Source organism: Strigops habroptila, chromosome 6 (genome assembly GCF_004027225.2).
Source record: "Strigops habroptila isolate Jane chromosome 6, bStrHab1.2.pri, whole genome shotgun sequence".
Taxonomy (NCBI): Eukaryota; Metazoa; Chordata; class Aves; order Psittaciformes; family Psittacidae; genus Strigops; species Strigops habroptila.
This window is the reverse complement of record NC_044282.2, coordinates 69457157-69483491: the sequence shown is the minus strand read 5'-3', so window position 1 is coordinate 69483491 and position 26335 is coordinate 69457157. Positions and strand designations below refer to the sequence as shown.

At 44.8% G+C, this 26335-nt stretch overlaps 1 protein-coding gene across 5 annotated transcripts in view; it reads left to right on the top strand.

Annotated features, from left to right (window-relative positions):
• BTBD3 (BTB domain containing 3) overlaps positions 1-26335 on the top strand; it is a 47976-nt gene that overhangs the window by 3208 nt on the left and 18433 nt on the right. For 2 of the 5 annotated variants that reach the window (XM_030490216.1, XM_030490215.1), the window contains one exon: positions 3716-3911. In XM_030490216.1, the coding sequence (XP_030346076.1) occupies positions 3881-3911 (31 nt within the window). In that variant the 5' untranslated portion in view covers positions 3716-3880. Of the gene's footprint in view, positions 1-3715; positions 3912-16937; positions 17111-20198; positions 20316-22745; positions 22850-26335 lie in introns of those variants that run through there. The other 3 variants (XM_030490219.1, XM_030490218.1, XM_030490220.1) reach the window with 3 other exon arrangements.

Below are 26335 nucleotides of genomic sequence, written 5' to 3'. Positions count from 1 at the left end.
TAATCACTACTGCTGTGTAATGCCTGGAACTAGGCAGGAATCTGAAGGCAAAGCAGGTCAGCCGAAGCCTGCATGGAAAGCAAAGCCAGAGGGCAATTCTCACCTGCATGTAACTTGTTCTTATGGTGCTGGAGCTGGGATTTTTGTTTTATTATGCAAATTGCAGTTTTACAAGTGCTCCTTTGAGCAGAAATGATTCCTGTCACTTAGAGGTGCCGGGGAGGACCCAGTGTGAGCATGTCCCTTGTTGGCACCAGTCACCCAGCCGAGGGGGTGAGGAGCCCCTTCCTACAACTTGCATAGCAGGGGGACACAGCGTGTGTCCACTGGGCCAATTTGCAAGGGGGAGATTGTACTGTCATTGGAAACTTCACAACTTTGTCCTTGAGAAATTACTTATACTTCATTTTGGGTATCACCATAATATCAGTGGCTTTCTGCAAATTCTGTGTTTTCTATTTAAAAGCTTCTTTTCCCATTTTTTCCCTCTCTATCAACAGCCATGTCTAGGGTGCTGCTCTGCCGGAGAAAGCTGTCTCTTGCCAAACAGCAACTGGAGCAGCTCAGCCTGTGTATGCTGCTCTCAGTGCTGAGCTATCTTAACACTGTATTAATTTTTGCTCCTTTGTGCATGGGTATAATTGAAGCTTCTCTTGGGGAGGAAGCTTAGTGCAAATAAGTTCCTAAAAATCAGCTGAAGAAAAACCTGAAATGTTCTTTCACTTGATATAACAATCCCTGCCAAATGCATATGTGTGACGGGTTTTTAGCCTGGTGTCAGAGCTGAGTCTTGAAGAAGGATCTGTCTATAGAATCATAGAATAGCTAGGGTTGGAAAGGGCCTTAAGATCATCTAGTTCCAACCCCCCTGCCATGGGTAGGGAATACGCGGCTCTTGCTTCAGTTTTGGGACCCAGTGCTGATTTCAACTAAGTCTAGCTAGAGAGCAGCAATGATAAATATACCATGGTTGAATGGTTCATGAAGAATAAAAGGCAGGTTTGGCTCAAGGCAGATGCTGTGGTCCCGGTCAGATCCTGCCAGCTGAGCACAGGGACATGTGCTTTTGGATTCTCTAGGGACTCCCTTTGCCTGGGGCAGGAGATCATGGCACCAGCATCTCTTGCTGGGCTTCACTCCCTGCTCCTCCATAGCTCATTTTGAGGCTTACCTGGCTTCACTGGCCAAGGATCCTCTGCTGAGACACCTGCCCATTCAATTTATTCCAGGTCTCATCAGGTTTCACAGCCTTATGTATGTTTAAATTCCTCTGACGTTTGAAACTGTTCCCCCACAAGGCCTTCTCTTAAATCCCATCTCTTCAGAAAGCCCCAAGGGGACTGTGTGTGCCAATGGTGAAGCTCTTCTGGGTTTGTGGGTGATGTTTATTTGGCAATTAGCAGGTCCAGAGTTCCACTCTGCTGGTTCTCCTATTGCTTTCGCAGGGGAGGAGTGAATCAGGATGTGATAAATCACTAAATCTTCACTTCCAAATGCTGCTTGGGGTGGAAACATTGTCCATAAATCCCTAAATGGTATTAGCTTTGTCCCTCTGTATTTCTTCCCTCTCACAACACCACTGCTGCTCTAGAGTATGATCTGTCTTTCAGTAGCTCAATCTCGTTCTATTTGGATATTTACGCTCACTTTTCCCATATCTCTGAGGGTTCTTTTGTTAAATTTTGATACTGAATTATTTCTCCTGAGTTTAATTCTTGGTTAAAAAAGAGGCAGATGGCTACATCCTTTCAGCCCTGCATGGTACATGAAGAGCAATGGGTGGTGCATGCTGCTGGAGAAGGCGCTCTGCAATGCTGAAAGGAGTATGCAGTCTCCATGGGTGGCTTTCTGAATGATTCTGGTACTGTGAGGATCTGGAAAGAGAGCAAGTCCCTCATCCCAGGCTGGATGTCTTGTTCCTTAAAATGTTTCTTTTCAACTCTTCAGAGCATGGTTTTAAATTTATCCTCATGTTCTCCAGTCCTGGTTCTTCTACTGTTTTCATATTAAATCCCTCTTTTTTCCTCCTTTTTCCCCAGCCTTTCCCTGCTAACATTGCCCTGCTGGTATGATGGCTGCAGGCAATGCGATTCAGGTGCTCTTCACCTGAAGATGCAACTCTGACATGACAGCATTAAAACTGGCCATGTCTCTTTCCCTTCTCTGATAACAATGATGCAGAGCAACACACAGGGTGAGACGCATGTCGGGGAGAGGATTTCATCTGCTCACGCAGTTTGATGTTTAATACATGAGGCAGAACCCCAAGCACTTGATCACTACGTCAGGGTAAGCCGCAACGGAGCATGTTGACAGCAACACAGTGGCTACGTGACAACCAGCATCAATCTGATCTATGGAAGGGCTTAATACCTCTAGCAGTGACGCTGCAACTGAGCTGAGCCCCAGCCTGGGCCTAACTTAATCCCTGCTCTGTGTAAAACATTTACGTATGCTTTCCAGAGGCTGGGGCAGTCGGAGAGGTTGCTCTTGACAAGCATGGTGTGTGCTAACAAGTGATGGGTTGATGAGGGATTTAGAAGAAAAATCATTACAATGTCTTTGTTAGCTTTACTTAAATACATCAGAAGAGAGGCTTGCCTAAGCTGGCTGCTGGTGATTTAGGTTTTTTAATAAGAGCAAAATATTTTCGCTTTATAAGTAAATATACCGTGAAAAGGGTTTTAAAGGAAAGATAAATCACCAGTTAATATTTGTCTTTCTGTTGCTAAATTAATAGATGGAAGGTCCACATACTGCTTTGTTTAATGTCGCTTATACCTGATACAGACCATTAAGAAGCCATTTGGTAATCCCTTATCAGCCATCTGCAGTAGGAGTGTATTTGATCAAATGACACCCCCAAAAGCAGGAATGAGAGAAAGGGGTTAAATTGTCGGCAGGAAGGGGAAAGCAGAAACCAAGCAGCAAACAATTGGCACCTGGGCTCCATTGAAGACTAAAAGTGGAAAAAAATGGCTTAATTGAAAAATCTGCCTATTGTGTATGAGTGCTGGGCTCCAAGGGAAACAAACAAAGCCACTCAAAGGAAAAGGGAAAAAATATGGCAAAGGATTGGAAAATCCTGTGCTGCTGTGCAGACTGGAGGTGTTTAACTCTTCCCAGCCCTGCGCTCCACATAGAAATATCTTTCATAACCAAACCACCACCTCCCTTTTAAAAATATTCTCTTCATCAGGGACTGTAGTGATAGGACAAGGGGTGATGGGTTCAAACTAAAACAGGGGAAGTTTAGATTAGATATAAAGAAGAAGTTCTTTACTGTGAGGGTGGTGAGGCACTGGAACAGGCTGCCCAAAGAAGTTGTGGCTGCCACATCCTTGGCTATTCAAGGCCAGGTTGGACAGAGCCTTAGGCGACATGGCCTAGTGTGAGGTGTCTCTGTCCACAGCAGGATGTTGAAACTAGATGATCTTAAGGTCTTTTCCGACCCAAACCATTCTATGATGCAGTTGGATGACTGATTTCTTAACTCCTCCTGGCATCTTCCAGTGAGAGCAGCTGGGGGCTCCTAAGGCAGTGTTGGATGTACGGAAGACCCTGATCACAGCAGGATGAGCAGTGATGGTCCCTGACTTTTCTGTCTCACAGGTGTCATAAAAATATAGATCTCTGTTTTCCCACCCACTTCAGTGTTGATTTGGAGCTCTCCACAGAAGTGTTTTTGATATATTTCTACTTTAACTTTCTGTAGAGTTTGCAGACTGCAGAGGATTTCTGCTGCAGAGCAAGGCAATGGAGGCTTGGTTTGCTTCTCTGCCATCAAGCCCAACCTTCCTCAGTGAAGAGTTGCTGAAACCCACCTGAAGACAGTCTGGGAACCCTCATATGTTATTCCTGGACCTGATTCATAGGGAGGATGGCTCATAGCAACAAGCTGGTGCTTTCTGGTATGTGGCACTTCTCATTTTTTGGATTATTGGCTAGAAAGGAGGCCTTATGTACATGGGGCTTGCCAGAACTGCTGCTTTCATAAATATTGGCTAAGGAAGTCCCAGCTGCTTTGAGACTTTCTTGCACAAAAGCTCCTAATAGTGCTCGGTTGGATGTGAGGTGTAATTTCATTGAATTATCATATCCAATTGTAATTTGCAGAGCACATAGATGCTTCAACCCAGCTGCCTGCCATATGAAATTCCATAACCCTAATGGTAAGTTACCTCCAGCTCTAAAGACTCTGGGCTTCAGTAAGCAAGATGCTATTTGAAATGAGATATAAGCCCCAAGTCCTCAAAGAGGTCGGTTCTTCCCATAACACTACCCATGTCCTTTGTGCTATTTTCTCTGCCTCTTAACTTGCCATTTACACGATTGCTGAACTGTTCCTTGTGCATTTTAATGAAGCTATGTTTGCATGTGGCTGATTTGCAAGCTTTGCAAATGTGACTCTTTAGGTTGTCTCTCCATATTTAACCTTGCTGATGAAAAGAAGTCTAATGTGGACAGTGTCAGAGGCTAAAGATGGAGTTAACTTTAGCCTATTCATAGTTGAAAACAGAAGACTTTCCCTTCCAAATTTGGCAAAATGAACATGAGGCAATTGGGTTTGTGTAAGATATATCCAGTAATGACTTCATTAGGCAGCAAATTCTATTGTTCTTTATTTTCTACAATTCTTTTGAGAGCACGGGGTTTTTTAAATACTTTAATATGCATTTTGGTGGCATGACTTATGGTTTCAGAGACTTTTTATGATACAAACTTAAAAGATTTTTTTTGTTTTCCTCCTTAATTTGTTCTTCACACTACTAAAGCAGTTGTGCTGATTCTGAGGTTTTAGTGCCTGAAATGGTGGTGGAGCGTTCCTATTAAACCAGATTTCTCTAGTTGTATTTGGAGCTGCTGCAGCATTTTTGTGACATTCAGGTATTTGTCTTAATTCTGTTCTATTTAACAGCAAGTAATGCTGTAATTTCAGAGGATCAGAAATCTGTTTAGGTGTATACCCCAAAGTGCTGCTGCCTTCAAGGGACTAAAAAGGGTCCATCCCATGTCTGAGCCCCAACAAGACCTTCATATTTCTGTCCATGGGTGCTGCTGCTACATCCTTTTTTAACTTGTGATCTCCTGAGGTTTAAGCACTCCCCAGAAATTCAGAAGCTCTGGGTCTCAAGTTCGTTTCATGGAAAGCACCTTCATTTTATGCTGTATCATCCTATTTTGGAGCTACCTCTGGTGCCCCAAAGCTGCAATATCTTGTACATATTTTCTGGTCTAACAAACCCTTAATTATGCTATAAATCTTTAATAGGAGAGACTTCTAGCCCAAATGTTCTGCAGGTTGGGGTGATGGATGCAAGTCCCCTGGGGGGTTTCTGCTGGGGCCTCTTCTGCTCTGGTCGATGCCCTGATGGCTGGGCTGGGTTGGGTTGTTGGAGCTTTCTGTCCTCTAAACAGGCTTCTAAAAGTGTCCTGCTTATTGAGGGACCTTGGTCCCTTTGGCTGGAGATCTCCATGCTGCTGAGATGCAGGTGTGGGAGCGGGGAACAAGTGCAGAGGAGGTCTGTAGAAAGCTAAAAAGGCTTTTCCACAGAGAGGAGCTTGGCTAACAAGATGACTGCTGATTCAGAGCACTAGTTGCTGGCAGTCCTACGCCAAGGGGCCTTTTTCTCATCTAGCTGTAATAGAAAGTGCATCCGCCTGAAGTTTGACTCACCACATTACAGAGATAAGTCACCTGCAAGTGACTGCAGTGTTTTTTGCAGACTCGCCTCAGGCCCTGCTCTAACATTATCGTCTTTCATATTGTTAACAAAAATAATAGTGCCAGTGTGTCAGGAGTTTAACCATCTGGCTAAAAGCAGCTCACAGAGCCATGGTGTATGCCTGCCTTCTTACTCTAATCTAAGACTTTTAGCAGCATTGAGTTATGAAAGTACTGCTGGTAAAGGTGGCAATGCAAAGCTGTCATGGAGCTGGAACTAAACATGTGGGTTTAGCTGTCTGCCTTAGCATCTGCCCGCCCTATGCTTTGCTCTAGCTTGTAGCATCAGTCCCTTATCAGCCAAAGTTTTACCTTGAACTTCCAGAAAGGCACCCCATTGGGAGGATGATGTTATTAGAAAGGCTTTTAACTAATTATATTTGAGCTTTAAGATTCCACAAGAAAGAAAAAGGCCATAAATTCACATCTGCTTTGGCGTCAGACACAGCTCGCCCCTGGTGCCACTTCATGAAATTGCTGTCGGTGCTGGCAGGGCAGTGCCACCTCCTGAAGGAGGAGGTCAGCGCAGGACTGAGCTCGGTGTGGAGTCGGCAATGGCACTGTCAGCACAGCAGTCAATGAATATTTCAGAGGACATGAATGAGCAGTGACTTTGTGGCAGATTAAACCAGCCAATGTCCCATGTGCTTCCGTAAATGCTCCTGCATCTGTTTCCTTCGTGCGCCCAAAAGGCAGCTCTAATCCATATTCCTCTCAAAACTGGAACAAATGGGAAAATATATCAATTTGATGTCATACTTATTTGCATTAAAAGTAAAGGATTTCACTGTTAGGATGTGACAGCGGCATGCAGCATACAGTGTGAACATGTATTATTAACACCATCTATTTGGCTACCACTCTAGAAAACATGAAGAGGGAATTAGGGTTGAGCTTACGGGTAAAGCACACCATGGGGATGCTCCAGCCCCAGCAAAATGCACACTCAGGAATTTAAATGCAAACCTGAATTTAAGTTACTAACTTTTTAAAGAGAAGCACAAACATGTTAATATGTAGAAATGTAAAAATAAGCACCCAAGCCACCTTAATTCTGCCCTCAAGTAATGTTACAAGTGGAAATGTTAATTTGGGTTCATTCTCTTTTATTATTTAGCTTCCAACTAAACTGACTTGGTCATGGTTCCTTGTCTAATTCGTGGCAAAGGCAGAATTAAGGCTGTTGGCTTCAATCAGGAAATTAAAACAAAAGTTGTTTCCAGCCTCAAATATCTGAAAACAAGCTCGCTTTCCAGACTGTGGGGCTTGCTTGCTATTGCTCACTCCTCTCCCCAACTTTCTATATCCCTTATGCTCTCTTTCACGATACTCTCTGGTGTGCCAGTACTTATTAAAGAAAACATGAAAAATTCATACGCAGAGGATGGAAACAAAAATGTTGTGGATAATGGTGCAATAGTTGTCTGTTTTTCTGCTTTTGGCATTTTTATAACATTTACAGGCTTAGGGAGCTGTTTTGACTTTAGAGCATACAGTAGATGGTCAGAAGACTTATGTTGCCTTCGCAGAGCCTTTCAATTTGCTCTTTTGTCCTTTCAGTGTAGAATGATGGTCTGTTTGCTCTGCAAGGCCACGGTCTGAAGCATGTCATGGCAAAGTGACCAGTCATAACCCTCCCCAGGCACTCTGCCAAGTGGGCATTGCTGCGCTATCTGCAGTAGAATCGCAGCTGAGGGCAAAAGATGCTCATTTGGTGAGGAAGCAGGCAAGATTCTGCTGTTACTGCTCATACACTGGTGTGGTGCTGGAGCAAGACAATCAAGCTTCAGAAGCCTTTTCTTCCTATATTCATGTTTATAATTCAAGCTGTTACATAGAAAAGTGCCTCTATAGGCAGGGAGCGGATGCGACTGGCTTTTGGACCAGTCAGCATCAATAACACAAGGTGGATATTCAAAGCTTGCTTGGCACAAGAAGGAAGGAGTCTCCTCCCACCTTGCAGTTCACCCCTGCACTGAAGCCTGCAGACAGGAACAAGCTCTCTTTCCCCCTTACTCCTGAGAGGTTTGAAGTGCTTTGCCTGTCCATTAACCCTCTTGGGATTTCCAAGTGCTGCTCCTGAATCAAAGCGAGCACCTGCATCTCAGCATCCTTGGGTAGGGAGGCCCCAGATCTTCTCCCCATCATGTGAAGAACCGTCTCTTCCTGCCCCTTTTTGAATCTGGCTCTTACTAGCCTCATTCAAAGGCACCTCCTTCTTGTGTTAAAAGCAGAGTGAACAACTGATGTCTCTTCACCTGCCACTTGGGGTTGTGATCTTGTAGTTGATGAGGGTTGGAGAAAGACTTAGCACTTGGTGCAGGAAAATGAGCTGCCTTTGCCTTTGACCTTTCTTTGTTCTCCTCGAGGAGCTACAGCTGTGGAAACGAAGAACAGGCACAGCTATAGCATTTCAACAGCTGCTGTTGGCGGGGCTAATAAACATGGTTTTTAACTGCTTCCTGGGAAAAGTAAAGATGTGTTTCATACAGGATGTGATGTGCAGAATGTGGTTTCCCTGCAAAACCCATGGCAGTAATATGGAAGTTAAACTTAGCAATGCAATTGTGAAATGGAAGGGGTTTGCTCATGGTTTAAGTGCAAAACTTCAATACAGAATAAAGCAGGGAACTATTATGGTACCTCCCTGCAACCAGTTACTAAAATAAAGACATCCAAGAGCAAATTCTGGAATTGATTATTTTTTAGATATTTAATAACTTCTGAGTAAGAGAATAGTATTTTAATTCTGAAATAAGGAGTCTAGTATCACTTCATGTCTTCCTCAAGGTAATGGGATGCTGTTACTACAGGTTTTATGAGAGTCTGAACGGAACTTCTATTTTTCCTCCTTTTTTTCCTCTTTTTTTTTTTTTTTTTTTTTTTTTTCCAGGGAATAAAAAAGAAACACAGGTTTTGGGACTTGTGGGTGAAAAAAGCTGAAAATGTGACCCAAACGTACACTTGGAAGACTGAAGCATGTCAGAACAAATAAAAGGCAACTCGATTGATTATTCCTATTTAAGTTGCAGCACTTTTGGAGGCTTGTTTTGGCACGATCAATTAGCTCCTCTGCGCTTTTTCACCTTCCACAGAAGCAGTGGGAGCTTTACAAGTACCGTTTTATAATCCTCAAACAACCTACTAATGCTTTCATTTCCCATCAATTTGTTGCCAGGCACAAAGGGGTTTAATAACAAAATGATTGATGACTTTATTTAAACAGATCATTAGCCTAATGACGTATGAAACTGTAGCGGAGTTGTTAGCTTAGGTACAAATGTATTCCTTAAAGAGCGACTGAATTTGCCTTGTCTGGTGTCCGAATCGCTCCGCTAATCTTTCTGTAGCTTTCTCCTTCGCATTCATCTTCTGCTGGTGAACACTCATCAGGCGCATTGCAAGAGCTCGCTTGGTGCCCATGGCTGTTCCCAGTGTCTTGGGAGAGGGCTGGCAGTGTGAGGAGAGACCTGGATGGAAGGTGATAATGCGATGTCCCCGTTACAGGCTATGGTAAGCCATGCATAGGCTGCACCATCAGTGCAGCCCATGTTGCTCCATATTTTCTCTCCATGCAAGGCTGTTCCATCTCGGAGGTCATGTCTTTGAAGTTTTCCTGAATGTTGTTGTCATTTGAATTGCGGCTTTTATTTCTTCAAAACACTGGTAATTAAGAGCCAAAAGCACAGTGCAAGCATTTCGGAATCTGGTTAGCAGGGCATTCTCTTGTGGATGCCATGCATGCTCTGTATGACCCCAGTGTTCCCAGCAAACCCAGCTTCTGGGGACTGGGCTAAACTTGCTTGCTGCAGCTGGGTTCTGATAAGCCCTGCAGAGCATCTATTTTACACCTAAGACTCAAGTTCTAGATTTTTAACTTTTTTTTCTCCCAAAGGTTCAGGCTGCCAAAAATCATGGAGAGTGAGCAATACATGAAAATAATGGTGAGGCATCTAATACCAGCACTACAATGATCGCAGTGTTGTGCAGTATGATGTAGTCTACTTAAAAGCATGACTTAATTAGTGTTACAGTTGTGTTTTGCATACTTTGGGCTAGGCAATACAATGGATGTCTGTCTCATGGCTATTACCAGTCAGCAGTTACTGGCATATGCCTTGACCCTCCATGAAGCTCTGTTTTTCCCACTGGTCTCAAACACACAGCTATTATCTGGGAAGCAGCAGGATCATGGTGGCACCTTTTACCCTTCCTAGAACTCCCACAGCAGCAAGTTCTTTAGCAAAGGCCTTGGCCACCAGGACCATGCAATTGCTGCAGATGTGTCAAGGGTTGTCTAAGGCTTTGCATTGCGTGCCTGGGCTCTATGTCTGCAGCAACGAGGACGGCAAAAGTTCTGCAGAGCCCAGCATCTGCTCTCTTTAATGGGAGATGTTACATGAAATGCTCCCTGCTGTAATGGAGTTAATCTTTGCCTGAACTAGAACACACCTGACCTCCATTTGAAAGCTCTGGTACTTTTCCATTATCACACACTTAGAGGAAATCAGGGGTTTTTAGCCAGCACGTTTATAAAGATTATGCAGGCTACATCACCATTTTAGAAAGGCTTTTCACTGCACATTTATTTTTCTTCATTCCTTCTAATTAGTATTTGGCCAAGGAAAGCTCCAGCTCCATTTCTAATGCTACTTGTCCCTGGGTGACCATTTAAGAAGTACTTCATATGTCATTAGCGCTTATCCTCTGTCTTCACCCTAAATGTCTTGCTTCTGAATGAAAGGGTCCCTCTTGGTAACTGATCCCCATGCATCCTGACAAGTCCATCAGTCCTGCTCTGCAGAGCATGTGTCCACCCAAGATACCTGCTTATAAATGAACTATGATTGATATTCCCTTTATACCCTGGAACAGCAGCCATTAAACCTGCTGGACTTGTTCTGTCACACTGAAGACTACCAGGAGGATGGTACGCAAGTCTTTTATACCTAAAACACAGCTATTTATAACCTGAATGCTGTACAGGAATGATGGGAAATGAATCATCAAAGATGTTTTGATTATATGAATAAGATTCAATTTCAAGTTTATCCTGATGATGTGAATGTTTTCCCTGGAGATGCACGTCTCCTGCCGTGCTGGCAGCTGTGCACAGTAGGGCTTTGCCCCTTTCAGATATGGCTAATTAAAGAGAAGGACCTGATTAGTAATCTGGGAGGAGACCTCTAAGCCAAATTTGTCATGAGGAAGTGAATAGTCACTTTTACTCACTATGTCACAGACTTCTCCTATTTGAATTCATACTAAACCTGCAGACCACACCATCCAGGAAGGAAATCATGGCTGGCTGGAGCTGTCACTCCTTATGTTGGCGAGGCTTTAGCGCTTCCTTCAGCTCTGCTTCTACCATCTTTTGTCATCTTCCACCTTGGTTTTCCACTCACAAAACACCAGCTGAGCAGCCACAGCCCAGCCTGGGAAGGAAAACTCATGGTGAGGAGTTGGGATGGGGAGCCCTGGGGCTACCCTGAGGTGCACCATGCTACCTTCTGCCTCAGGCACTGGAGATCTGGGTGAGTTTTCTGCAAGATGAGACGTCTCGGCACTGATGCCCTGTTTTAAATATAACTTTAGACAGGTATGTGCTGCCTCACTCCAGTCCTGCTTGCAATGGGAGACGACTTTTCTCCTTATATCGCAGAGTTGCAGAAGCTGATGAGAAGTTGAGATGTTTCAATCTGGAGCTGGTGACTGCAGGCATTGCTCCTGAACAGCAGATCATAGCTGATGGCATTCATTACTATTATTTATTACACTCTTTTCAATGAATTAATGACCCCGCTATCAGAAGAGATCAAAAATAGCCTACTTCAACATGCAGTAGGATGAATACTTGTGGGGAGATCTTGAGGAAAGTGAAAGAGATGCACAAGATTGCTAGAGGAGCTTCTCCTTCCCCCACTACCTATAAATTGGCTCACACTGCGAGCTTCAGGACAGTCTTTAATTAAACACAGTGGTTAATAATATCATAAAAAGCACAAGTCTGGAGATGCTGATGCCCTCATCTGGTATTTCCTGCCATTGTACTGCATCTTGGTCATCTTTAAGCCTTAGAATATTTAAGGTACAGAAAAAAGGAATAGGAGGTAACTCATTTACCATGTGTTCCCAGGTGGGGTGCACACATACCATGCACATATAGGGGAAACTAGCTTGAAATACAGCCTCTTTCATGCAAGGAAAACACTGGTGATGGACCATTTCCTATCAAGTCCCATGCTAGGTCCAAGATACAAATCAATGGCATTTCTACATATAAGGATACATTTCCACTGAATGTGGGTTTTTTCCCTCTTTTAGTTTCACTCCTTTTGTCAGCACTCTTACCTATAGCAAACGCTTGATTTTTATTCTTACAAACAAGCACCACTGTTTTCAAGAGGAACGGATGGTTCCTACAGCACAGCCATCTGCTGCTTGTTGCAGGCTGGTAGTGGCCTACTGTTTTTAAACACAGCTACAGCTATGAGTATGTAATACCTGAAAGCACTTTGACTAGCATCCCATCCCTTTTCCTCTAGCAATTTTTGACATGCTTTTTCAAATCCATGCTTCCCCCTCCCCCCAGTCAGTTTTTCATAGAATCATAGAATTGACTGGAATTCTATGGAAAGGACCTTAACATTGACTAGTTTCAACCTCCCTGCCATGGGCAGGTACACTCTCCACTAGACCAGGCTGCTCAAAGCCATGTTCAACCTGGCCTTGACCACTGCCAGAGATGGAGCATTCACAACTTCCTTGCGCAACCCATTCCAGTGCCTCACCACCCTCACGGTAAAGAATTTCTTCCTTATATATATAAGGAGATTTACCCCTTTGTAGACTAAGAAGGGTTGTCTCAAAATCTGTGCTGTGCTTCTGCAGAGGTGACTTGGCAACAGAGATGCAAAGGATGCAGAGATGCATGTGGTGATGCTTAGGGGGAGACAAAAACAATAGCCCGCTGATTTGGGAGGAGAAATCCTGAACTGCCATGGGTGTTTTTATACCTATTTAGGACATTTGCTGCCCTTCGTTCTTCTGGTTTGTCTCTCTCTCACTGTAACAGCCTGAATGCAAGTAATAATTTATTAAAGAACTATATAATTTCTTCCACTAAACCCTGGCGAGCAAAATAGACTTTTCATCATCTCCTTGAAAAAAACCACATAAAAATATATAATTTGTTATTTCATTTTTGTTAAAAACAAAGCAAAGCAGAACAAATACTCATTTCTGTGGAATCATGTTCTTTACCACACAGGTCGATTAGCCCAGTTTGATGCTAAGAAAAGCTGTGCTGGTGGTAATGCTCTTCTGCCTGCCTGCAAGGAAAAAAAAATAATCCTTTTTGTGTTACTCGGAGGATTGAAAATCGATGTTAGCTTTGCTGGCTGGAGCTCAGCTATAGCAAAGCTTTGGCCAAAATCTCCATAGGTGTAAAGCAGTACAGCTGCTCTGGCTGGAGGGTGCTGGTGCCAGCTGAGCCAGCTGGATTTTATTGCTTATTAGATCAAATTAAAGGATATTTGCGTCTCACATCAGTTCTGACAGAGAGATTTGCAAGCAGGAGCATTAAAGATGGCAAAAAGTCATGCATATGACCACTTATTATTAAATAATATATCACGCTTGTACTGTCAGCACAGCATCCCCAGGCAGTTACTGACCCTAAGACCTGTCCTGCTCCTAATAATGAGATTAAATAGGGTTGTTATTTGTGCAGTGTGAGCAGTGATCACCCTAAAAACTGAGAGGGACCTCACTGTCTGCACCAGTGAAGAGCCTGCTCCACTGCCTCCAGCAGTCCTGTACAATCTTGAGGGCACATCCCTTATGGGGACTGGGTAGTGTAAGTGATGGGAGACCATCCTGAGCAAGGAGGGACATCCCCTTTGGGTATCAGTCCAGTTGAGGACTGTAGGGATCTTTATTCATTCAGTTTCCCATGCCTCTGCAGTAAACCAGCTCAATTTCTTCCACTAAACCCTGATGAGCAAAATAGACTTTTCATCATCTCCTTGAAAAAAAACAAACAAAACTTGCAATATATCTGCCTGCAGGTGATGAGTACAATTACATCCCCCTCCTGCTTTCCCCCCCCCAATAAAGAAAAGCATCTTTCACTGCAGAAATCTCCTTCATTTACCGAAGCCGGCAGCTGTCAGGAGAGAAAAGCTGCAGATTGACAGAGGAAAGAAACAGCAAAAGAGCTCCCAGAGCATTGTACAGAAAAAATAATCTTAAGATGTTGACCTCGCATGGAAGTGTGTGTAGTCACAGAAAAAACAGCAATATAATGTCCTGGTTATTTCCTAGATGGAAGTGCTGTGCACACTGCATGGTATCCCACTCCGAGAGCCTTGCAGTTGTATTTTTCTTGTGGTTTTTTTCCTGCAGAACAGGAAATGTGGCATGTTTAGACGTGGGTCCCCTTATTTCTGAAACCCCTGCACTTGTTTTGTCCCACCTCCTTGATCACATTTTGGTCTGGTTTTATCAAATCACATCAGGGTTGGTAATTTGCAAGGGCACTGGTGCAGTTGCATTAGATTTTTGACCTGTGAGAAATCACTATATTATTAAAACCCAAATTAGGTAAAAAAAGAGTGATTTCTCCCATCTCCTCTCTTTGAGTTCACGTAGTCTTTGATTTTTTCCTCCACTTTAATATTCTGTCTATAAACCAGTTCACTTCCAGATCCTGCTGTTCAGCTGTTACTGAGAAATTGTCTTCAGAAACACCGAGCGGGGAAATGTTGATTTGTTTTGATCTCAGGGGAAATAATGTAACTCAGCAACAAGCCCACCAACAGCAGCTCTCAATACACAGCTAGACAGCTCGCAGAGAAATCACCTTGCTGTTAGGCTGCATACACATATTTAATTGCATTTAATTCTTGAACGCTGATACAACTCGTTTCAGCTGTATGAATAATGGGGGGTTTTATTTGGTTCACTGGCTGAACCAAAGGAGACTAGAGGAAAAAAACCATACAGTGGTTTCATTTTCAGGTTCTTAATCCTCTTTGCTATGTGGCCTTTTAAGACTCTTTTTGTAGCTTTTATTATAAAATGGACAAAAATATGTAGCTTAAAAAAAAAAAACGCTGAAACATTTAATTCCTACAGCTAATTTGGAGGGGGGAAAAAGGTTAGAATGCAGCATTTAGGCATACCTCAGTTAGGTTTTTGGGTAACTTCTGCCCAAACATGCACCATTTCAGCTGTGAGTGTGCATTTTGCCAGGCAGAACTGGGGCAGGTACAAATGCAAGGCCAACACATACCGAAACCACCTTTTTCTCCCATAACTGTATTGCACTTCTCACACTGGTATTCTTAAAAATGCTGGATTTTCAGACTCTAAGAGCTCTCTAATGTGACCTGTGACCATGCTGAAAACAGCTTTCCTATGAGTGATTACTTATTCACAAAACAAGACTATTCTTCCATCATGACTCCTAGAAACACTCAGGGTTTGGCTCGGACTCATGTGCCCTTTTCCAGCTTACCAGGCTACCTGCTGGCCAGCCAGCTTTCCCAAAGCAAAGTATTCATTCAGAACAAAAACATTTCAGAGGAAGAACTATTACAGCAGTGATGCTATTCCTGCCTCGCTCCAGAGGTGGTCACCCTGAGACCCAGCAGGCTGGTGGCACTATCATCCGCCACGCAGTGATGGGACCATCACATCCAAAGCTTTTGCTATCCTGTGGTTTCCTGGATTGGGTCAAAGTATCCTCTGCCATCAGGGGATAAATTTGGTGCTGGCATTATTTCTGCATTTAGGGGATTGTAGTCATTATCCTGTAGTATATTTAGTTGCCATTTGAAGCTTCTTCTAGACTACCTATTGAGCTTGAAAGTTAAGTTGCTAACACAGACATCTCCAGTGATGGTTAATGTCAAAGGCTGAATGCCTCCTGCTTCCACAACACATGTAGCTGAAACATTGGCACTTCAGTATAACATTCCTGAAGTACCCCACAGTGCCAGGGTCTTCCCTGTACCTTACTGTCCCCACACTGCTCCCACTGCAGGCAACAACCCACCCTCCAGTGAGGGGCTGTGGGCTGTCAAGAAGGAGATGCAGGAGCAGAGATGAGTGAAGGGATGGAGGAGAGGAATGTGGGGGGAAATCCAGCGTGGAGGATTTGAAGGGCTGTGTTACAAAGATGTGAGCTGTCAGGCAGGTTCAGGGACCTTGGAGCAGCTTGCTACAAAACAAGCCTAACAAATAAACTCTGGATTTTAATTAACGTGTTCTTTCATTCATGCACAAAATTAAAAACCCATCCAGCCTCAATCATCAGCTTTTTTCTACTTTTTTTTTAAATTGGGAGGTTTTGCTATACTAATTGTTACATTTGTCCGTTTCCATCAAATCAAACTAAAGACAACCAGATGGTTGCAGCTCTCAAGGTGCCTCACTCAGGGCTAATCCATGCTCTCTGCTGTGCAGAAGCAAGGAGTGGGGGGGAGCCTGTCCTCTTCCTCCAGGCACTGAAAGGACAGGATTAAAAAATACAGTCAGCAGGAGGCAAAGCTGGTGAGTGTCGCTGTGACCAGCTCTCCCCATGGAGCTGAGGTTGGATTATCCACCCTGTTCATACACTGTCATCAAAAAACATACACAGGGATGGATGGGGAAGAGTAATCTGTCTCTGGAGCAGAAACAAGGTGCATTTGATCTCTTCAGTCACTCTAATGGATGTGAAGATTCATACATGCCCCCTGCTCGCACATCCCCAGCGTGCTGTTGTAGATGCTGTGTGCATCATCCTTTTGTGCATCACCCTCTACTTCCTGCTTGGTCCATAACCCATGCACAAAAAATTATCAAGGGTGAGATTCGTACCCGCACCTTTTGCTCCACAATAAAAGACTTGAGATGTCGTTCCTGTCAGCTCCTGATAATACATGCATATTAATAATTACAGCAGTTTATTTAAGAAGCAGTGGGTCAAACCTGTTGTGATCACTCGGATGATATGTGAAATTTATTACAGGGTGCATCCATTGTAAGTTAGGATGATTAAGGCTGCTGTTATTAACATTCTGCCCTTCCCTATTGCCAGTTTAATTTTCTCAAACATTTTTACATCCTACTCCTCATCCTGCTTTGGGGTTTTGTAGTAAAATTGAATAACCATTTTCCTTTCTAATTTTTCTATTAAAGCACCATCTTCTTTCACCATCAGAGCTCAGAAGCAAGTAAAGCCTGTGTGCAAAGTCATCTGCTGTTAGCACTTCCCCCTGCTTGGGGGTGATGGCCCAGCCAGAAACCAGGGCAGCTTCTCCAGCTCTTTCATCACATCCCACAAGCTGCTGCTGTCAGAGACCATCCCAGTTAATAGAAGTCTCTGAGGACTTTGAGGTAGGCTTTAACACCCACAGATTGTGGGAGGCTTGACTAGTCAAGCACTGGAGCAGACTTTTCGGAGTCATCTGTTGGCCTATCAGTTTTGCTGGGTATTTTTTCCCTAACTTCACTGGTAGATGCAGCAGGCATGTGCATGCAGAAGATATACCACCCATCCTATACGTTGCCCCTATACAAAGCCAAGATCCTGACTGAGAAGCGCTCGCCTCCCCAGTGCATAAGCACATCACCAACATGGCTTACTGGGATGTGGGTACCCATATACTGGGAAGGGCTCTGCCTGCAGCTGCATTGCACACGTGTCCAACACGGTGCCAGTGCATGGGCATGCAGAGCCAAAAATCTAGGTCACACCTCCACAATGGAAAAGGTTTTACAATTCTCTGTGTTCCCAAGGTCAGGAGGAAACCCACTCATCTAACACACCCACAAGCTGCAACCTGCCTGTAACAGGAAAACATCAGTTTTCCATCTTTCCCTTTTTCAATGGACGATCCTGTTAGGAAGAAAAAACATGACCATGGACTGTGGTTCCTTGATTTTGTCTACAAAAACAACAAAAAAAATGTGGCTCATATTTTTATTTCTATTTTTTACTGATGCAAGCAGAAGCTTCTCACCTGCAGCTGTCAGACAATGCTGTCTTTCTGTAATTTGAATGGTTGAGCCAAAATTTCAAGTTAAGGGAAGTCTTCCTCCATGCCTTTCTGTCTCTGGGGATATTAAGTCTCCCTCTGAGATAACCCATATGCTCTGCCTCCAAAAGGCAATGCTGAAGAGCAGCTTCGGGGGGTTTTGGATCTCTTGGCTTACATCAAATGCCTTGTTCTGGTGTGTTTCAGAAAAGCAGATATTCCTGCAGACACCCCAGGGGCTTCAGCTCCTTCTCAAGCTCTAAAGCTATGGCTAAAGACAGCAGCCTGTTTAAAAGCAGGTATTACTAGGAAGGCTGTGATGGGATTTTAGCTGCATTCAAGCTAGGCTCACTTAGCATCCAACATTAGGAAGGCTCCCTATCACATGTTTTTCCATGTCTGAAACTGTTTTACAAATCACAGTGGCCAACACTTTCACATCCAGGCACCAAAACAAGTGGCACTGCACTCTCAAAATAGAAACAGCCACTGGTATTATCAGCCCTTCTGAGACAGGCGAGGAAGGATTAAAAGGCACCTAGGACTGTTGCACCTGAGGCCTAATGATGACAAGTTCCAGCTATAAAAGGCTGCAGGAGGAGCACAGATTCTTGAAATGGGGACTAGGGGCTGGGTCCTGGTGTTGCCTTGATACATAGAATGCATGTGTCCGGTGGAAAAGGAGGTGTGAGAACTGACTGTGCTGCTGGAAGTAAGTGATTTTTGGGGGGAAAGAGCTGAGGTGCTCGTGGTAGGGTACAGTGTGCATGGTGAGATAAGCTGGGCAGTCCTTGATAGATGTTGGCTTTCAGGTAGGAGTCAAAGATTCCTCTGCTAATAGAACATTTTCCTCCCTTGTGATGGACACTGGTATCTACTTGGATATGTCTTGGAAAGGTTAATAGCCATTTGGTTAAGGCTGAAGGGGGTTTTCTGCCCCAGGTCTTGTCAGAAGGGCAGAAATAGCAGAGATGAGGAAAACAGTCTGCGCCAATACACTGGACTGGGAATCACAGTCTTCTAGCTGCAATTTCATAGCCTGTGTGACCTAACCTTATGGATCAAGGGGCAGACAAAATTCAACACCATATGCTATTAGTTAGTTAATATTTAACCTAAAAGTTGGGGTTGGCAGCCTCAATGAGTGACAACTGTGCTGGAGATAATGGATTTAGCTTTGGGAGGCATCCAAAGCCTGTTTAAACCCTGGGGATATTTGGGATGGTGCTGAGCTGACCCCCCCTATTTCCACTTCACATGAACCTTCCACAGCTTTGGGATGCTGATGCATCTCCCTCTGACTGGTCCCAGTTTGGGTGCTTGGTTTACAGCCTCTGAGCTGCAGAATACCTGAGTGTTTTTAACATGTGTTTCAAGGATCTTGTCCTGCCTGCCAAAAGCTTGCAGCAGCTGCCCAGGCTAATTTTACAAGTCAGGTGTTTGCTCCTGACAGGCAACTCCTCATATCTTTATGACTAGACATTATTATATTGTTCTTTCATTTGATAACTGTTTCAGTAATGGCTTCCATTTGCAGTAAATCTCTTGCGCTGTCTTTTTTCCCCCCTATTAAACACAAGATGATAACCTTTGCGGGAGGTTGTGTGCAGCAATTCAGTGAAGCTTTAAGAGGCTGGGGAAGAGGAGGGGAGATGTGGAAGGGAAATGTGGTCAGCACTAGCAAAGTGCCTCGTGGGAAGATGCTTTTGGAGAAACTAATTATACCCTGGAGCACTTGGAAGAGCCTTCCCAGCATGCAAGTTGAACTGGAAAATTAATATTTAAATGGTTCTTCAAGTTAATATGTCTTTGGGAAGCACTGCTCAACACCTGGAAAATATGCCTGTGACACGAGAACAGATGAGTCTGAATCTGACTCAACACACATTTGGCCACCACCATGGAGCAGAACATATACCAGTTAAATGGCTTTGCAGACAGCAACTAAAAGACTTTAATCAGCTCTCCTCAACACACAGCCAGTTCAGCTTTAGTTTCCCCAGTAGTGCAGCCCTTGGTTTGCAATAGGAGCAGGTTTCTGCTCCTATTGCAGAATCCATGGAGGAGCATCCCCAAAGGCCTTTGCAGCTGCTCTTGGGCTATGGCTCCTCTTCCTCATGAGCCTTTTTAATATGTACTTTATAGATAGTCCCCCTGGAGGGTGACAGCACAAGGCGAGAGGACATCCCAGGAGCTTTGCACTTTTTGTCCCCTGTTGCAAGATGGCTTTGGTGGCCCAGTACTGCAGCTCTGGCCAGGTCTGGCTTATCTGATGGCTCATTTGCTCTGCAGTTGAGCTGAAATTTGTCACCAAACCGCAGTGCTGGGCAACGAAACACATCCCTGACAAATGCAGCGAGCTGCATGAAGGTCTGCTTAACTCCAACAGGTAACCACATGTCTGTGTGCTTCAAAGCAGGTAACTAATACTGGCTGTGCAATTGCAGGAGCAAGAAGAGAGACTACAGCTCTGAACGCCAGTGTTTTGGTGCCAAGCAGCTGTGCTGAGAGCATGTGTTTGAGCTGGACCATGCAGGCGAGGTGTAACCCATCATCCCATGTCTGTAAGTGCCCATAAGCGAAGAGGGCTGAGGGTGAGGTGGGATGGGACTGATGCTCCAGTGCTGTGTGTGGCCTCCTGCATCACCGGCTGCAGTGGAGTAACTTCAGCTGGGTGTGAAACATCTGCTGCAGGGTGGTGGTCAGTGCTTCAGTTTAATTCTGTGTTGATATATGAAGATCTTTGGGGGATAAAAGGTGGTCATGGTCCGAACCCCTGTGCAGAACTGAACGAGCTGGGCTGGAAATGAAGGAGAGCTCAAAGGAGCTCAAAACCCCCAAACCAAATGTTGAGTGGCGCCTCCAATTTGGGCAGCCCCTGCTGCGCCTCAGTCAGAAGTGCATGTGTGGGAAATACCAGAGGACTTGATCTTCTAACTCCTGGATGTGCTGGGGTTCTGTCCAGGTGATTTCCCAATATGAGATTTCAAATTCAGGTTACAAAACAACCTCCTCAGAACTGGAGGAAAGGGCTTCTCCCCACCACTTGCCCATCTAAATTACCCCAGTGGCAAAAGGGCCTTTTACCTTCAGTCTGAGAATAGGATGGAAAATTACAGTGGTTGTCTACAACATGTTGTAAGTTCCCTCAGACAATGAGTATTTTGTTGGCTTCCCAAGTCCCAATTAAATCATCATTTATATGCTACAATTTAAAGCATGTACTCTGCCGGTAAAATCTGTAAGAGCTATAAAGTGTGTGTTGTGTATACAGTCATTATTGTTGCTATTTAGTCCCTTATCTATTTTAATAGCTAAAATATTAAAATGGGAAAAGCAAAGTACTGATTATCCACAGATACGCCTAATTTAATGCTGTGAAGGTATCTGCTAAAATAACATGTACATAATATAGGTAAATGAATGTTCATGGGAGGCTAAATCTGGAACACGGCAATGATTCCAGAAATAATTGTTTCTTCAGGGGAGAAGAAAAACCAAACAACTCACCCTAAAGCTTCAAATAAAGCCTTTTGCTACGCTTTTAAAAATAAATGCTAGCAATGCATTTTAATTTCCCACGTGGTTCGATATACCAGCATTACGAGAAATCCCTTATTTATGAAGCTCCTAGATAAAACTGGGTGCTGATCCTGGAAGTGCCTCTATCCCTGTTGATTATTTCTTCAACAGTAAGAAGTATTTTGACTTTAATGCTGCAGGATGGGAACAGCTCATACAAGGAAGGATGTACAGCATTAATGTCTTATTGTGTGATTGTGTTTATTTCCAAATAAACTCAAAAAAACGTGAGGGGGGACGGGTAGCTCACCCCCCAGGCTGCATGTTGCTGGCCTTGGGATGAAACATGGACACTGTGCATAGAGAAATTTCTGCTGTAGGCTTTACTTTTATTATTTTTCCTTGCTTAGAGGTGGGAGGATTAAGAGTGGATGAGCAAATGCAGTGTTTTATAAGGAAAAACATTTGGTTATTGTAATTTAACAAATCATAGAATGGGTCTGGGTTGGAAAGGACCTTAAGATCATCCAGTTCCAACCCCCTGCCATGGGCAGGGACACCTCGCACTAGACCATGTCACTCAAGGCTCTGTCCAACCTGGCTTTGAACACTGCCAGGGATGGAGCATTTACCACTTCTTTGGGCAACCCATTCCAGTGCCTCACCACCCTCACAGTAAAGAACTTCTTCCTTTTATCTAATCTAAACTTCCCCTGTTTAAGTTTGAACCCATCACCCCTTGTTCTATCACTACAGTCCCTGATGAAGAGTCCCTCCCCAGCATCCCTGTAGGCCCCCTTCAGCCATTGAAATCAAAAACCTGTTGTCTAAAAGAGCAGCCAACTATTGCTGCACGTAAATACTTTTTTTTCTTTTTTTCTTTTAGATGGCAAATCCTCCAACAGGTTGCATGTGGCAAGTCAAGGACATGCTTCCATTTCATAGACTCATAGAACAATCAGGCTTGGAAAGGACCTTGAAATCTTCTAGTTCCACCTCCCTGCCATGGGCATTTTGGGCACTAACGTGATTTTTAACTAAAGAAAAAGGCGATGGTTTGTCTCCCACGTTTTCTAAACTTTCTCTTGGTGCCAAAGGCCTGTTTTGGGTGGTGAATTCCAGCATTCGCTGCCGCAGGTGCCTCCCTTGCCCCAACACCGCACTGGGGCCAAGCTCCGCTGGGGCAATGGCCGGCGGTGCCCTCTACTGTGTGTGTGGGGGAGGGGGGCTTGTTTCTGAGGTAAAAACCCCACCCGACCGGCGGAAAGCGGCTGGCGGGGCCCATTGCCAGCACCATGGCACACGACTGGCCCACGGGAGGCGTGAACGGTGGGGCGCTGTGAATGAGGGGCGGTTTAGCCCCGTCCTCCTGCCCCACGGCTCGGTGCCTCCGCCATGCCCGCGGGCCGCGGCCGCGGTGCTCGAGGGCTCAGCCCGCGCGCGCGCGCAGAGGGCGGGAAGGTGGCGGGTGGGGGGGGTGGTGTTTGAAGGCCGTGCGCGCGTGCGCGTCTGCGGGGCGGGGCCGCGCGTGGCGCTGCGAGGGGCCGCGCCGCCCCGGGAGCGGGGGCGCCCTCAGGTCAGTGAGGGGAGAGGAGGGGAGCAGCGGGGCGTGAGGCGGCTCTTACCGGGCGGGGAAAGGAACGGGGGAGAAGGAGGGGGTGTGGGTGTGGGTGTGGGTGTCGGTGTCGGTGTCGGTGAGGGGCGCCCGAGCGGCCCCGCTGGGCCCCCGGGTGAGGGAGCTGCCGCTGAGCCGGGTGAAGGGGCGCGTCCGGGGCGGTGGCAGCAGTTGCCGGCGGGAGGGCCGCGCTGTGGTGGCGTCGGCGGGGTAAGCCGGGCCGAGGCGGGCAGGCGGGCGCTGGTCCCCAGCCACCCTGCGGGGACGCCTCCGTGAGGGGCGGAGCGGAGCGGCCGCACCTGAGCGCTGCCCGCCGCGAAACTTGGGAAGAGCGAGTGAGAGCCGGGAGAGTTCGTGTGGGGAGCGGTGCCCCGGCACAAAGAGCCCTTTGGGTCAAAGTCCTTGTTTGTGCCTGCAGCCGCTTCGAGAGGTTTCATTCTCGCCTCCCTCCCTTCCTGCAGTGTATGCAGCTGCCTTTTGTGCAGGAGAGGGTTGGCTTCGTCGCGGTACCGGCGGTGATAAACCGCTCTGATAGTGTGGTGGTTTGAGGTCCGACATGAGGTGCGAGGAACGCCGGAGTTGGGACCGGGCAGTGCCAAGGCGGCTGAGGGGGGTGTGTGCGGGAGCGCTGCCTCTTGGAACCATTCGGAGTTATGCAAAGCTAAAAATTGGGGTTTGGGGTTTTTTCCCTGCCTCAAGTAATGGTTCTTTTAAAGAATAAGTGATTTAAGTACCAATTCAATAAACTTGTTAGAGGGACAATTAATAATTGCGCTCGGTTTCACATAAATACCACCTTGTCTTCCCCACGTTGTTGACCAAACTTCCTTCTGGAGTCTGAGTAGTTGAAGATAATGGCCCACACCTTTATAATGTTTGGTTTGAGAAAGTCCACCTGTAGTAACCTTCAGGTTTATAAGTTCATTTGCCTATACTTTTCCCTGAGAGGACATGCGTTTAAAATCAGCAAGGAGTAGTGGGTTGTTCTCACTTGAAGTGAGAAAAAGTTTGAATTAAAGTTATGCTATTTGAGTGTTCCTAAAATGATGGTTACTAACATACCTAGTTAAAATGACAGACTGTGTCTCACCTGAAGAGTGCTGGTGCAGGTTCTCTACGGTGTTGTCGGTCTTCACCATACTTTGTTATCAGTGTGTAGTCTATATGTTAAACTTTAGTCCCTGCCCAGGGCTTTTTATTTGCGTTTTGTAAAGAGAGGTGATGATGGGTTATAGGTATACAGTGCTATGTTTGATGCTACTTTAACATTTATGCTAGAGTCAGGCTCAAAATGGCTTTATTTTGGTGGGAAGGAACTGGTCTTAACATTTCGTACAGAAAGTATATGCATACGTTGCAATGTATAGTATCTTGGGTAATTTAACTTTGCAAATCAAATGCCTTGGGACCTTATTCATTTGAAATAAGTTCTGCAGGATTGCCAAAGTTGAATGCAGTGTGCAGTACTTTTCCTTTTTTTTTTTTTTTTCTTTAAATCCCCAGCAGTCAGTACCCTGCAGCTAAGTGCACAATAACTTTCCTTGTGTTTCCCCTCCAGAGATCCTCAGCTCTGCCCTGGAGGAAACACCTTTCAGAAGCAATATCTAATTCCTTTAGCTTGCCCTTTAAGGCTGAGAAAAAAGGTGCAAGTTGCAACAGTAATTTTTATTATTTGGACACTTACTCATTAGAGCTTGTAAGCAAATACTTGTTTTTGAAGTTACCAAATAGTTGTTACGCGTCTGATGAAAGCATCAGTGCTAGGGTAGGGTCAGTGAGAACAGGGGTCTGATGATGATGGGCTGTATGTTATGTTGTCAGAAGAAGTTCAGGTCTTCCCCTGTTGTGTGAACTTGTGCAAATGACAATAGTTTTGCAGCAGAATATCATTCAGGCCCAGCATTAACTTTCTCTGGTAATTCAAGGTAGTTCGTGATACTCCCTCTGTTAGCTCCCAAACCTTGCTGGCTATTGCTTTGTTTCACATGAGCAAATGTTCAGATACCTGAGCTGGCATGGAAGCCCTATCTTGTGAGACACTATATAAATGAGTGATAAGCTATAGTTTCTATCTCAAAGAGCTGATAGGTAAGGAAAAGGAAGGAAATTAGAGAGGGGAATCGTGGAAGGGAAAGATTAAAAGGTTTGTGTGGTGGAAGTTGTCTTCTATTTTCTGCCATAAAGTTGAATTCCAATCCCATGCCTTAATGACAAAACCACACTATATGTATGTGTGTCAGAGAACAGAGGGGGGAAGCTGAAGTGAAAGGTCATGTCACTCAGATTTGCACACTTCCCATTTGCAAGGCCTGGCTTGTCTGTTTTCTGATCCTGCTGCCCTGTCTGAGTTTGATAACTCCACAAGCTAGAGTAAAAGAAAACCAAGCGAGTCCAGCATCTGGAAAGTGCGTTTTAGAACACTGGTGAATGGTTGGTGATCTGTGAATGAGTGCTGGCTGTCCTGGACATGAAGGGTGTAGAATCGCAGAAAACAGATTTGGAAAGTATCTTGAGACATTACCTTGTCCAGCTCTGTTACCTGTATCCTGAGATTACCTGATATCCTGAATAAATATTTCACTGGAGGATCATGTACCACATCAGTACAGGGCTGAATGACTTGTTGATAACATCCTCCTGGGTCAGGATATTTACATACCAGGTTACACTCTGTATCCACCCTAGCTGCAGTTTCTCCTCTTTGTATCCAAAGCAATTTAAAAGAGTAATTTTCTTCAAAAACAACACTCTGGAATTACAGCTTTGTTGCCTCCCTATTTGTTCAGAGTGTACAAGGGGTTTCTGAAAGTATGAAAAGAAAGCAACTCTTCAGTCACCTAGTGTGTTTGCTTGTGCTTAGTAGGCGCGATGTTTTATATGTAGGCTTGCAATAGCTGATGGAACAAAATCCCTTTAAAACCTGATCCGTAATATGCCACATATCATTTAACGGTTTGTCACTTTGCCTACTTAGCATGGGAGGGAAGTGCAAGCCATACTCTTTAATGCTGGGGAGGAGATGAAGCTAGCTGTGTATTGCTTACAACAGAAATGTATACAGTAGCTTACACTACCCCTTTGTTGCCGTATTCGCCTGCCTTTGGAGTCCTTAGCATACAGTTCAACTCAAAGATGAAAGAAAGCTCTGCCCTATTAGACAGCTTGCTCAGTTTCTGTTGAGGAACGTAGCACAGAGGAATACTGTGTGATGTTAGGGTGATACAATGCACTTATACATGTACAAAGTGCGCCAAGGGGCATTCAATTTCCTAGTGCTATTCGATTCTTGTCTTCAGTAATACTCTCCTATCAGACCAAGGTGATACTACTCCATGTATACCAAGAAAAAGTAAAAGGATTTCATACTAGATAAAACTTTAGAATACACAACACTAATGTGTATGTATGCTTACCTTGCCCAGTCCCTTTATTATGCTTTTATGTTTA